The 14,147-nt window shown below is 35.9% G+C and overlaps 1 protein-coding gene across 4 annotated transcripts; it reads right to left on the bottom strand.

Annotated features, from left to right (window-relative positions):
* Positions 1-716: 716 nt before the first annotated feature.
* Positions 717-14,084, bottom strand: LOC129944705 (T-complex protein 11-like protein 1). 4 transcript variants are annotated; one of them, XM_056054335.1, is made up of 8 exons: positions 13,751-14,084; positions 13,230-13,461; positions 4,305-4,415; positions 4,065-4,226; positions 3,522-4,000; positions 3,154-3,472; positions 2,925-3,091; positions 717-2,836 (listed from the first exon to the last, which is right to left on the bottom strand). In XM_056054335.1, the coding sequence occupies exons 2-8, from the start codon at positions 13,250-13,252 to the stop codon at positions 2,538-2,540; spliced, it is 1,560 nt and encodes a 519-aa protein (XP_055910310.1). In that variant the 5' UTR covers positions 13,253-13,461; positions 13,751-14,084; the 3' UTR covers positions 717-2,537. The 4 variants fall into 4 exon arrangements, with proteins under 4 accessions (XP_055910310.1, XP_055910311.1, XP_055910312.1 ...); XM_056054336.1 differs by lacking the exon at positions 13,751-14,084 and adding an exon at positions 13,548-13,565; XM_056054337.1 differs by lacking the exon at positions 13,230-13,461.
* Between the last annotated feature and the right edge of the window lie 63 nt (positions 14,085-14,147).

Here is a 14,147-nt window from a genome sequence, read left to right as displayed (position 1 = left end):
AACAGAGCCCTGGGGCACACCAGCATTTATTTTATGGTTTTCAGACTTGAATCCATCCAATACAACTTGTATTGAACGATTCGAAAGGTAATTACTAATCCAATGAAGCAGGAATTCGTGAAAACCGAAAGCACTCATTTTCGATAAGAGAGCCTGATGCCAAACCCTCAAATCAAGTGCAATAATCTTACTTTCTCCAAAACTATGTAAAGATTTGTTCCACTGTTCGGTGAGATGAACCATGAGATCACCAGTGGACCCATTGCTACGAAAGCCGTATTGTCGGTCATTAAGAAGCTTTCGATCTTCGAGATATTTCTTGAGCTGATAATTAATCAGCGTTTCCACGGGCTTGGAAAGAAGGGACGTAAGTGCAATCGGTCGGTAATTAGACGGTGAGGAAGATTCGCCTTTTTTTATTTTACACGAGAAATTTGCTGATATGACACAATGGTCAGATGAGCCTAGAGGAGATAGAACGCTAATAGTGTACTTACCAGGGTCAGAGGTAAGAAACAAGTCAAGAGTATTTTCTGTTTGGAAATGTATATAAAACATAAGATTCATTGGTTTGAATATTACACACAAAATAAATAAATCCAGCAATTTAAAAATACTTGTGTTTGAGTTTCGGAATTCCATAAAATCAAAAGTTAACAGAAGACTGTAAAAATCTAAAGCAATCTAATCTTAAGACAAAAAATAAAACAACTTCGTTCTCATAAAATAATTTGCTGTATTTTTATGGGATATGAATATCCTTATTATTGCACCTTACAATAATTAATAAGATTATTTATATATGTCTAAAAAAAATCACAATTGAATGTTTTTACCTTATAATTTATAAACGGTTATAAGTATTTATTAAATGAGGTACATATTCATAATGTACGTATTTATTAAATTAATAATAATATAATATTTAAAGTATTAGTAGTGTTAAATGTATTCTATTGTTTCTTCTTAAATTTAAAAGGAAAATATCACAAATTATTGTGGTGGTTATGGGGGTTGGAGGGGGATTGGTACATTGTCTAAACGGTTAAAGTTCATAAGTTTATTTTTAAATAACTATTTTTTAAGGGCAAGATGATTTATACTATTTATTATATTTATTAGAAGTACGTACAACAATGTAAATGTGCGTTTGGGTATGATTCCTAGGGTGGACCAAATATACAAATATTGTTGAGTTAAAAGTCTTGAACAGATATAATAGAAAATTCCAACTAAAATCACATTTTTTTTAATGTCCTTTACTTAATCTTAACAGCAAAAGCCTAATTCAAATTTTATTTAAAGGTTTTCGGTTTCACTTTAAAGTTCAAGGTAACTATTGGATACAATGAACCCTTTTTGGACCCTCTCTAATACAAAAAACGGCGTGATTTTTCTTCTAACAACCTTAATTACAATTCTTAAAAGTAAAAAGATCTTTTGTTACGAATTTCGGTTTAGTAGATTTCTTTTCGATTTTCAGAAAAGTTTGTAGAAAACAAGGTTCTCATTAAAGCTTAAAAATTGAATGAAAGTATTAAACTTAAGTTTTCAAGAGAATACATTTTGCGTGTTTCCCTCTTTCGAAAACTGGAAATGTGAATATCGACGGAAATTCTAGAAATTAGACTGTGATCACTTTGAAACTTAAAGAAAGATTTTGGTTCAATACTACACAAAGTTTTGAGGAAAATAAATAATCCGGGGGAAATATAATTCCATTCGATATTTTTTGGAAAAAATTTGAATTCGTATCGCGTAAAACAAAAATAGTCGTTCGACAGAACAAAAGTCAGGACGCCTGTCAACAAATTGACTTCCAACAATCACCTTAGAAGATCCCATACCTAACCATGGACAATCGTCGATTAAGAAAGGATAAAAGAGTTATCATTAAAACTACTATCAAAAGATTGACAATTAACCTTATCACCGATATCATCCAAAAAGATCTTATTTGCTTTTTTGATTAGCTAACACTCTTTTCTGATTGCCTGAAAGATGTTTTCTTGGCCTAAAACAATTTAAAAGAAGAATTTAAGTCTTGCCCTTAATAAAAAAAATAAACATGATTGCACGCACACTCTTAAAAGGTTTCCTTGCTTATAGTAACAAAAAAAAAAGTTGGTGCAAATAAAGTGTAGAGCGAAAATAAATAATAATATATTGTGTTCGTTGTTAGTGTTGTGTTTATCAAAGTAATTTATTTATTTTAGCACATAAATTATTGTATTTTTTCATTTTGTTTCAGTTTTTTTTTTTTTTTTTTTTGAATATATTTCAAAATAATTTTTGTTAACATCTCAACCATTCGGGTATTTATCTCTCCAAAAGCATGGCAGGGTTGTATCTTAGTATCCTTCTTATTTTTACGTAGAACGTACACTGCTTACATTTACTGGGTGGGTCAGTTATATGATTAGCATCGGCAGAGTATGTTTCTACTTTCGCCTGGTTTCTTCTTTGTTTTGTTTGTTTTTTTTTCGCCTTGAACCCCAACCAAACTTATCATCCACAATTAGCACAACTAAATGCAACTACTCCATCTTCGTTTCTTCGTCTTTATTTTGACTAGATGGCTCGGTTGAGGGGTTCGCAGCAGATGTACTTGGCAGTGAATCGGAATTTGAAGAGGATGTTCCTGCTCCCGGTCGTTGGTTAGTTAGCACCTGAAGGAAATAATCACCAAATACTGAATGATTGTAGAGAATTACGCGTCGTAGGGCAACAGCAAATGCTTGTAATTCATCTTGATAATCAGTGTAGCCAGGTGGCGGTGGAGGTGTACCAGACTTTGAACCTAGCACAAGTCTAAAGTAGGTATGTATACGTTTCCCTAATGAATGTTAATTTGTTTAAACAAAAAATAGGAATAAACAAATAAATTACTATAAAATAGAAAAACAACTATAAATGAAACTTACATAGTAAATTATAAACTGGAGAATCAGTGTTACCAATTTGGAGAATTTGAGTTTTAAGTGTACTTTCGGCAGTGGCATCCATTTCGTTATCACCCTCTTCAGAAAGTTTGGTGTTAATGAATGACTTAATGTGAACCCAAATATTTTTAATTGCCTCAGAGAGTTCCCTAGAAAAGAAAATAAATACATTTAAAATTTTCAATTTATCTTCCAAACTAAGTTAACTTACTTTTCATTAGACACACTTTGCAACAGAATTTCAATCTGCTTAGCAAGAGTTGTGCGATTAGCTGTGCGTTGGGAAATAATTGGAATGGCTGAACAGATGGATATTAATGAAGCACTGGCACACAATTGTTTAGCCCTTTGTCCTAACTTCAAAATTCGATCCTTATCGACTGAAAGCACTTCGGGAAATGTGTCTGGATCGGACCAATTCATTAATTCCATGTATGCATTGTAGATGGTTTGATCGGGGCTCAGTAAGTTTCCAGTTTGTGCTTGAACTTGGTTGCGTCTCAACCAACTGTCCGTGCATGGGAATCCAACTAAAGATTAAAGTTATTACTAAGTTTAGTTTGTTTTTTCACAACTTACATTTGTAGTATTCCAAATACTCCTTAAACTTGGCCTTTTCATATTCTACGGAATTTGCCAAAATATCATTTCGTGCTGAATTTAACATATAATTAGTCATATCTAACTTCATAACGGTCATTGTTTCTAGAATTCCCTTAAATGTCTCCACAACATCATCAATTTCAGTGAGTTTCTGTACTTGTTCATCTCTTGCTGGAGCACACGACTTTGCCATAATGGTTATAACAAAATTAGCATAAGACTTAAAATCAAGAACACCCTGTTCGGCTTGTTGACGGATAACACTTGCATCAAGAACTTCATTAATGTGTTCCAAGGCACGTTTATTACTCGAAGGAATTATTTGAGGGAAACAATCTTTAATGTCGGCTAATAATTGAATGGCATGATCGAAATTGGGTGGATCTAAATTTAGTTGTTCGCGTAAAATATCCCAAAATACTTTGTGCATTACTTCCTTAATACGACGTTCCAAGCTACAAATATGATTATAATTTGTAAGTATAAAGGTTCATGGGTTATTATGAATTACTTAGTTACCTGTTTTCTGGAGCTTCATAAGGTTCAAACTTGAATTCAGGATTCACTGCGATTTCATGAACCAAAGACATATTTTCAATATTGTTAACAACATGAGTTAATTCATTAAGGGTCACTACTTTTGGAGGGCTTCCATCGGTGCTTGGAAGTATGAAGCGTGCTCTATTTTAATTAAATATAGACAAGATTTAGAAAACAAAATTAAACAAAGTATGTATTTGGAGGATTGTTGTATCTTACTGATCAGATCCTTCACTATCTGTCCTTAGTCTCATGCTTGTAGCAACAGGAGAAGAACTTAAAATATGTTCCATGTTCTTTCCTTCATTGGTCGAACTATTGGAATCCATTCTATATTAAAACAAAATAGCAACAGTTATCAATCACGTCAATAAAGTTTAAAAAATAAAGAGGGAGTTCATTTGTGTATCTTTGTAAGTTTGACCTTGAAAACTCCTACGGGAAAAATGAAAAGTTCAACAAATTTCAATTAACAACAAATTTATAAATTGAGATTGTATACGCCTGTGAGTATTGAGTATTTTTTTTTTAGAAATATTTTTGTTTTACAAAGTTTTTTAGCTTTGTTCCGAAAGAAAAAGTTAAACACGCCACAAAGTTACTTCTATAATTTAAGATGTACTTTTACATCAAAAGTAAAGAACAAATGAATTATTAGAATTATGCAATGCGACCTTGCAATCCAAAGGGTGGTTAAATTTTAAGGGCTGATGTTGAATGCGAACCAGACCTAAACGTCAAGATTTTCTCTGCATTTCATTTGCCGTTTCTAAATTTCAACTCAATTCGAACAATGGAAGGATACACAATTGAGCAATGCGTTTCAGTTATTTAGGGTTATTTAAAAATGGCGTTCAAATCAAAATGCATATCTTGCACTTCAAGCAATAAAAAAGAGAGGATAATAATTTTGCTAAATAATGTGTGTTTCTTCAAATTTAACCACCTTTTATTATTCCTTTTGAGAGAGGGTAGCCCTTTTCTTTTATTGCTAGTGTAACATTACTCTATTTTATAAAATTCAAAAATTGTGTGACCAGGAAGAAGGCTTGTTATTTAAGATTCTTCTAACTTAGACTAATACTAAATAGAACCCACCTCTGGATTATGTTTTCAAGTATTTATTATTATTATTATTATAAATTCTTTATTATTCTCGATAAATGTACAATCTTTTTATAGCTAAGAATAAAAGCATGGCAAATGTTGCCGTCTGCCTGAGTTGACTTATTTCGAGTTTACATTTTAGGTAAAAAAGTTAAAGTTATAAACTATGAGTTGTATATACATTAAAAAATTTAAAAAAAAATAGTAGTTTGTTTATTCATTTTGTTTAATTCTATGGTACAGTATTTAAAAAAAAAAAAAAAAATTGAATTGAATTATATCTTCAAACATTCAAATATAGTTACAACCAAAAAAAAAGAAATTGGAACACATTATCAAATATGTAACTAATAGCTATATAAAACAGTTACGGTAACCTAAAGCATGACTAATATAGGAGCATAGGGGTTTCCAATCGAGATTACCATTTAAGAGTTGCTTTGTATATTCAAGTGTTAGAATGTTTTGTGAAAAGTAAAGCCTTCTAATTTCCTGTAACATTGGACAAACAGCTAAGAAGTGGTACACATCCTCAATTTCATTACGGTTGCACAAAGTACATTTTGGATCAAGGTCTGCTCTATGTGGCTTATAGTTTAAGTTCAGCATCTCAGTTCTTGCATTAAAAATAAGGCTCATTTGCTTAATAGATAATTTTTCGTTAAAATAATTACTTCTGTAGAGTGTGTGGTTTAGTGTTTTGTATATGAGTCTAGTGCTAGAAGTTTGAGCTCTATGCAAACACTGTAAATAAAGAGAGTTATCTATCTTTACTATGCATTTATAGAAAACTTTTTTCCAATCGGCTAGAGGTGTATTATTAAGATTTAGATTAAAGCAATGCCGATTAGCCAATTCTTACCATTCTTTAAAAGGCGATAATTGAGATCGGAGTGCGTATTGCATTATTTTTTGTGAAGGTTTGTATCAGGTCTATTCATAACTTTAACAATATAGTCCGCATTTGATTTTAAATTGCCTAGGAATATTTGTGCTATACCGGTTTCTACGTGGATAGCATACGTTGGAGTTGAACTAGCTAGTTTGAAAATGCGTTTGAAAAAGAAACGTTGAACAACTTCGAATTCCTCCATGTTTCGATAGCCAAAAACTTGATCTGCGTAACAAAGGCACGTTCTTATAGTTGCATCAAATACTCTAAACTTAGCAGTAGCATCGACATATTTATTGCAAAAGAATTTACTCCACATGAGATTTATTGCTGTTTTGGCAGGAATGCATTTTTCTTTAACATGAGGGCGGAGATCAAGGTTATACGTTATTAGAAAACCTAAGTATTTGTATTGAGATACTATTTCTAACGGTTCGCGATCTAAAAACCATTTTTCATTGGGAGCTCTTCTTCGCAGAGTACTTTCAAAAATCATTATTTTTGACTTTGTGGCGTTAATTTTGAGATCCCACAAATCACAAAATCTTATGAGTATATTAATTTGAAGCTGTAAAGATGTGGGGTTATCAGCCAAAATAACGATGTCATCCGCGTATAAAAGCATCTTTATAAGTGTATCACCGACGATGACTCCACCCGGAAAATCTTTAGATACATCGTCAATAAATAGTGAAAACATAATGGGACTCAATCCACATCCCTGAGGAACACCACATGTTGTATTAAAAAAGTCAGACATTGAATTTCCATTCCAGACTGCAGCAGAGGTGCCAGTTATAAGGAGTTTGTACAAATTTAGAAATTTAGTGGATAAACCCAAAGTAGATAATTTATATATTAAAGAGTCTCTGTTCACCGTGTCAAACGCCGCCTGAAAATCAACGAAAAAGGCGTAAATTTTCTTTTTCTTTTCAAAACAATTCTTAACTATGCTTGTAAGAGCAAATATATGGTCTATTGTAGATAATCCTGCTCGAAAGCCGGCTTGGAAAATACTAAGGAGTTTATTCTCTTCAACCCATTTTGTCAACCTTTGGTATAAAAGATGGGTGAATATTTTCCTAAGACACGGCAGAATCGAAATGCCCCTGTAGTTGCTCGGAAGTTGCAAATCCCCTTTTTTTAAAATAGCACAGATCCATGCTTTTAAGAAACTCTTTGGAATTTCTTCTTCTTCAAGAAGTCTATTAAAGAAGTCATTCATATGATTAGGAAAATTCGGAGTTCCATATTTATAAAATTCAAGTTTTCAAGTAGCTTGTCTAAGAGTTAAGAGTTTATAACAAAGTTTTAATCTTTAGGATTCTTCATTAAATTTGATTCTACTTTTGATCACAATCTCTGGTATTCTCCATTAAGTTAGTCTGATATTCTCTATTATTGCCTTGGAATCTAACAAAACCCGATACCGAATTAAGTGCGACATTGTTATACTTGCGAAGCTTATTCAGTTTTCCCACTAATTTAAATGTGCGCCCTAATATATAGCGTTAACTTTTACCTAGAGGATGGTAGGGGACTGCCTCATAGGTACTGAGAGTATGGTTTAAGGCTCAAAATCCTACACCCACTGCTCATATTTCGATTTATCAGTGTATTACTTCATGGCACAAGAGTTAATCTTGGGGGATTTCTTAATTTCTAAGGTACCCTGTGTTTTTGGAAAAAAAGACCAAAACTTAAGTTGTACAGGTCCTGAAAAACGGAGTACCTGCAGACACTTCGGCAATAAGCTAATTCCTACTTATCAGTTCGGCTTTAAACCGATCAAATAATCACATAACATCAAATCAAACAGCCACCTTTATTTTCTAGGAATTGATATGGCACCAACTACACTCTACAGGGACGAATTGTATAGAGCTACAGTACTGTGCAAAACAACTAGAACCTTTAATATTTTTCATTAAAAAAAATTGTTTAGAAAACAAAACAGCAAAATTACGTTTAAATTGTTGAAAAACAAAATTTACACTGTTTACTTAAACAAAAAATAAATAACTAAATATTTTAATAGTTGGTAAAATTGCTGTGAAAAACATTTGCGATTTAGATCTCACAACCAAATTTCAAACTATTTTCTTACTTCAAGGAAAGGAAATGTTAATATTTAATTGGGTACCCTTTAGTTTTGTTATCTTTTGGGGATCATCGGAGCTATAAGGTTGTTAATAATCGTTTTGGAATGTTATTCCACTTTTGTACTTAAAAATGTTGCTCCCAATTCGTCTCTTCACAATATACACACATCAGATTAGCTGTTATCAAACTGAGACGAAAGAAGAAATGGCCACTAGTTGCAAATGTTTTGCACAGCTGAAATCATTATTAAAAAGTCTAAATATTCGTTTTTGATAGGCGATGATAGTTGCAAATGACTTCTATATATCAAGTTATGGCATCCATGTTAAACTCGTTTGTAAGTGCGAAATGACTATGACGATTGAAAAAAACTTTATCGAATTTTTGGATGTAAAAAAAGTTTCAAGCAAGTACTGTCATGTTATTTCTTTAACATCGTCTTTTAAATAATAGAACAGAGCTTTGACATAAAAAAAATATCATAATCCTCATTTTCATAAGCGGCACAAAAGCACAGCCATGAAAAAAGCATATAAAGGACCTTGAGATGTTTCGAGAGAAATGTTCTTCCATTGATCTACGGTCCCGTTTAAATAGATGGCTAATAGAGGAGAAGGATGTTCAAATGGTAGACATGTGCATTCAAGAGGACACAAGCGTCCACAGGTTTTTCTCAAAACCCACCTTTGTCTATCAACTCCTACTCTCACCTCCCCGCGGTGAATATCGGGTGCCTAGTACCTCAACTGGAGATTGGGTTCTAACCCCAGTGGAGAGTTGTTGGGGGTAGCAAACGAGAGAGGGGGAGAGGTGTTTCCACTAAGGCACCTCTCCTTATCCAGACGGCAGCGGACGAATTCTCGAGATGTAATCAACGGTAGCGTCTACAGTTCCATTAAGGTTGAACTTCTTAGTGAACACCTTATAGGAGTGGTTTATCTGGCTCCCCATCCTTGGAGTTATACTTAGGATCTGGCCCTCCCGGTTGGGGGTTGTGCCGTCGGGGTGACTTCCTGGCCACGTAAAAAAAAACCTTTAGTTGCGAAGCACCAACAAGCCTCGGATACGGATGGATTCACTGTTGACAACCCACGAAAACGAAATAAGGACAACAATCTTCGGATCTGTACGTAGAATGTTAGGTCCCTTAATAGAACGCGTGCAGCCGAAAAATTAGCGGAAGCCCTAAACTGCTGCAAGGCAGATATTACCGCCATCCAAGAAGTGCGATGGGATGGATCGGGCAAACGCAAACTAAAAGACTGCTATGTATACTACGGCGACTGCTACAGTGAACAAAGATAGCGTCTATTTGGGTGTGATTTGTGGTTGGAACTAGACTCAGGCAAAAAGTCTAGAGTTTCAACAGCGTGAGCGAGCGCATCACGACAATCCGCATCAAGGCTAAATTCGCCAACATAAGCCTCATATGCGCACATGCCCCAACAGAGGAGAAAGATGAAAACACCAAAGACATATTCTTCGAGTTCTTGGACAAGACATATGAGCAGTGCCCTGGCTATGACATTAAAATTGTCTTAGCAGATTTTAATGCCAAGCTAGGAAGAGAAGACATCTTTGGTGGCATAATCGAGAGATGCAGCCTGCACGACACTACCTCCGACAACGGATTTAGGCTGGTCGATTTCGCTGCGGGGCGAGACGTTCTGGTAGCTAGTACTCAGTTCACGCATCTTAATATCCACAAGGGGACATGGAAATCTCCTGATCAATCAACCGTCAACCAGATTGACCACATTGCAATCGACGCACGACACTTCTCCAGTATCCAGGATATCCGAACATTCCGAGAGGCCAACATTGACTCGGACCACTACCTCGTTGTAGCCAAGGTACGGCTACGGATATCCCGATCCAAGCCAAAACAAGGAAGTACTGTGAGAAGATTCGACGTTAGACGACTTCAATCGCAAGACATTGCCATGTCCTTTTCCGATCGAGTCTCTAACCGCAACAACCTCTTAAGGAGTCCTATGCTGCCTGCATTAAGCATTGAAAACCATTGGAAACATTGAAGTGCTAGGTTTCAGACGGCCACCACAGCAAAACTTCTGGTTTGACGACGAATGGCGGCAAGCGCACAGAGCGAAATAGCAGGCATACAAAACGGCGTTGCACAAAAGGACAAGAGCTGCTCGAGAGCTCTACGAGCAGAAGAGGAGAGAGGAACACCGGCTTCTTAGATGGAAAAAAATAGAGCATGGGAAGCGCACGATCGAGTTGATAGAGGGATGTCACAACAGGAATGAAAGTCGTAAATTTTACCAAAAGGTAAAAAAAACCTCCCAGAGTACCAGCCACGAACCGAAGCCTGTAAAGACGATCAGGGGAGCATCGTAGTAGAACCGCAGTCGATGTTGAGAATATGGAAAGACCACTTCTCCAAATTATATAACGGCTATGACGAACCGAATTCCGCTGTAAGGGAGATAGAACCACTCATCCTAGGCGACGCAGATCAACAATTTCGCCTATCCGACCTTGACGAAGTGAAGAAAGCTATATCTAAACTTAAGTCAAACAAAGCTGCTGGAGCTGTAGGCATCGCTGCCAAACTATTCAAAGCAGCAAGCAGCAGCCAACTCATCTGCAAAATATGTTCGGAAGAAAGCATGCCCAATGAGTGGAATCTCAGCATAGTATGCCTGATACATAAGAAAGGAGATCCTCTAAATTGCGCCAACCACAGAGGCATCAGTCTCCTTAACATTGCGTATAAGATCCTCTCTGCCGTATTATGTGAACGTCTGAAGCCGTCCGTCAACAACCTGATTGGTCCTTATCAGTGTGACCAGGAAAGTCCACTATCGATCAAATATTCACATTACAGCAGATCTTGGAAAAAACCCAGGAACTTCAAATCGATACCCACCATCTCTTTATCGATTTTAAAGCCGCGTATGACAGCATCTATAGAGAAGAGCTCTACAGAGCAATGTCTAGTTTTGGCATCCTTGTCAAACTTATCCGTTTGTGCAGAATGACGATGGAGAATGCACGCTGCTCTATCAATGTCGGAAAAGATCTTACCGATGCATTTGATGTCAAAAAAGGTTTTAGACAAGGCGATGCACTGTCATGCGACTTCTTCAACATCGTTCTGGAAAGAATTGTGCAAAACTCCACCGTCAACACTAGAGGCACAATCTTCCAAAGGCCCATCCAATTACTCGGATACGCAGATGATATTGACATAATTGGAAGATCAAAGCTTGATATCACGGGAGCATTTTTGAGCATTGCGACGGAAGCGAAGAAGATGGGTTTAGTGCTCAATGAGGGCAAGACCAAGGATATGCTGTCATCAAAAAAGGACACTGAACAACGACGTCTTGGACAAAACGACACCATGGACAGCTATAACTTTGAGTTAGTTAAGGACGTTGTCTACCTAAGCAAGGCTATTAACACAGACAACGACATCAGCGCTGAAATCAAACGAAGAATAACTCTTGCAAATCGCTGCTTCTTTGGACTTAGAAGGCAATAGACAAGTAAAGTCCTCTCTCGAGCACCTAAAATCAAAATCTATAAGACCACCATCATCCCGGTTCTCATTTATGGCGCTGAGGCCTGGACGCTGTCAAAAAAAGAAAAATTCTTCGGGTGATTTTCGGTCCCGTATGCATAGATGGAGAATGGAGAAGATATAAAGACGAACTGTACGGACTGTACAGCGACACTGACCTAGTTAGCAGAATTAAAGTCCAACGGCTTACATGGCTAGGTCATGTAGAGGGAATGGACATCAACGCTCCAGTCTGGAAGGTCTTCGAATCCAATCCCGAGGGACGGCGCAGAAGAGGAAGACCGGGACTCAGGTGGCGCACCCAGGTGGGAGAGGACCTCAACAAACTTGGCGTGCGAAACTGGAGACAGCTAGCTAGGGACCGAGCTGGCTGGAGACGCATGTTGGTTGAGACCCAGGTTCGCCCCAGACTGTAGGTAGCGCCACCTTAAGTAAGTAAGTAAGTAATAGAGGAGAAGATAGAATGAAGAGCTCTACGGGCTGTACTGCGACTTAAATTTAGCCAGAAGGATAATTTACAACGTTTGAGATGACTTGGTCACGGTCTTTGAATCTAGCCCAACTGAACAGCGCAATAACTCTGAAGTGCATCTCAAGTAAGTTAAGTATTATAAATAAAAATAATCAGTTGAGAACTAGGAGCTAGTGACTTACAGCTCTCAACTATTCCTGTGTGCGAGTCATGTCAGGCATAAAGGGGACGTACAGTTGTATGCCGAATCCGAATGCCTAATTTGAGAAAGCACTTTTCATGACAAGACTCACCCAATACGCAGTAACTGTTAAGCCTTAGGAGGCATAGGCAAGGATTGAATCCAATACTTCTAGCATGACAGACGAATGCAGTAACCATAAGCCCACGGGTACTATAAAAGTTGAATTTATTTTGATATTCACTTGGATTTTAGAAAAATGATAAATATCCATTGTTTAAAACTCCAATTCAAGTCAAATTCATGTTGAAAACAAATTTTATGTAGGTAGGCAGGTACTTACTTAGTTTTATGTTTAATTAAGTTCTAACGCACTTTTGTATAAAAATAAACACCTTACAGCTTGAAGCACTCTAACAATAAACTTAAGTCAAAACATAACTTACAATTAATTGAAAAAAGTTCTTTGTTATTGTGGGTATGGGTAACTTTTACCACCTAATGAAACAACCCACCTAAACACATCAACCCGAAACTGACACCAACCTACCGACCGACCCTCAGTTAGAAAACAAACCGACAATTATAATCTCTTTGTTCTTTCATACGAGTATTCAACTGTTTGAACAATAAATTGATTTTCATTTTGCTTGTTGATTCCCCAAGTTTTTTAACAACACGACACGACTCGACAACATTGAGATTACGATCGTTGCAATATAATTCCTGTTTCACCGTCCTCATCGTAGTCATCGTCGTCTGTCAATGACACCACTTACCACTACATTTGCCAATACAAGTTTTATATCTTCCAAAAATGGTATTAATCCCAGACTTACCTTGAAACTGAATCAGCTGGCATTATTGCGTCGTCGTTGCTGGTGAAAGAAAAGAGGACTTCAGGAAACAATTGAGCTTTGCTTTGTCTTTAAAGACACAAAGAACCTGGCAATGGAGTCGCTCACTGTCTGAGAGTTGTGACTTTGAGGTGATGCACCACTTCACTACTAATGTTAATGTAAGTGAGACTTTTTCCACAAGTCTGAAATCCAAATTGCTCCTAAAAAATATCTAAAAATACTTTCCAAAATGAGTACGAGGGCAAATCTATTTGATATTGCACAAGAAACTATTTTCTAAGTGGAATGTTAAATTACAAAATTTTCACAAAGCGATTACGCAGTAGAGATTGTTAATAGGAAGGCAGACTATCACGAATTAGAAATACAATATACAAATGAGAGAGGGGAGAATCCACTTCCACTCAACGAGGAAGAGCTATGACTTGTTTGTTTTCTTTTTTTGTTTAATTATTTATGCAGTAAAAATACACAAAATGTTATTTATTTGTAGAACTTACATTTTTAGATGTGGAACAGATCTCTGCTATTTGATTGTTTCTATTTTTGCAAATATTAACTAGGTCAGTTTGTGTAAAATTAACATCCAAGTATATTTTGTATGTTTTTTTTATTTTTATGGTCACTTATGAAATTTAGTTCGGAACAAAGCAGAGCAGAACTTTCTGCTATGGTTAAATTTTGCTTGGAGCTTTTTATTTTTTCTTAATTAGAATTTAGAAGTAGCACATTGTTTGACTAAAGTACACAAACAATTTATATTTATATTTCTATAAAGTTCGAGACGCAACGAGAAGAAATGTTTTTTATTGAATGAAAGCAAAATGAATCAACTTTTTGTTTTTGAAGACACGAATTACGAATAAAAATTGAATAACGTTGAAGGAATATTGAATA

The sequence above is a fragment of the Eupeodes corollae genome, chromosome 2 (assembly GCF_945859685.1).
Source record: "Eupeodes corollae chromosome 2, idEupCoro1.1, whole genome shotgun sequence".
Lineage (NCBI taxonomy): Eukaryota > Metazoa > Arthropoda > Insecta > Diptera > Syrphidae > Eupeodes > Eupeodes corollae.
This window is presented reverse-complemented; position numbering and strand designations above follow the sequence as displayed.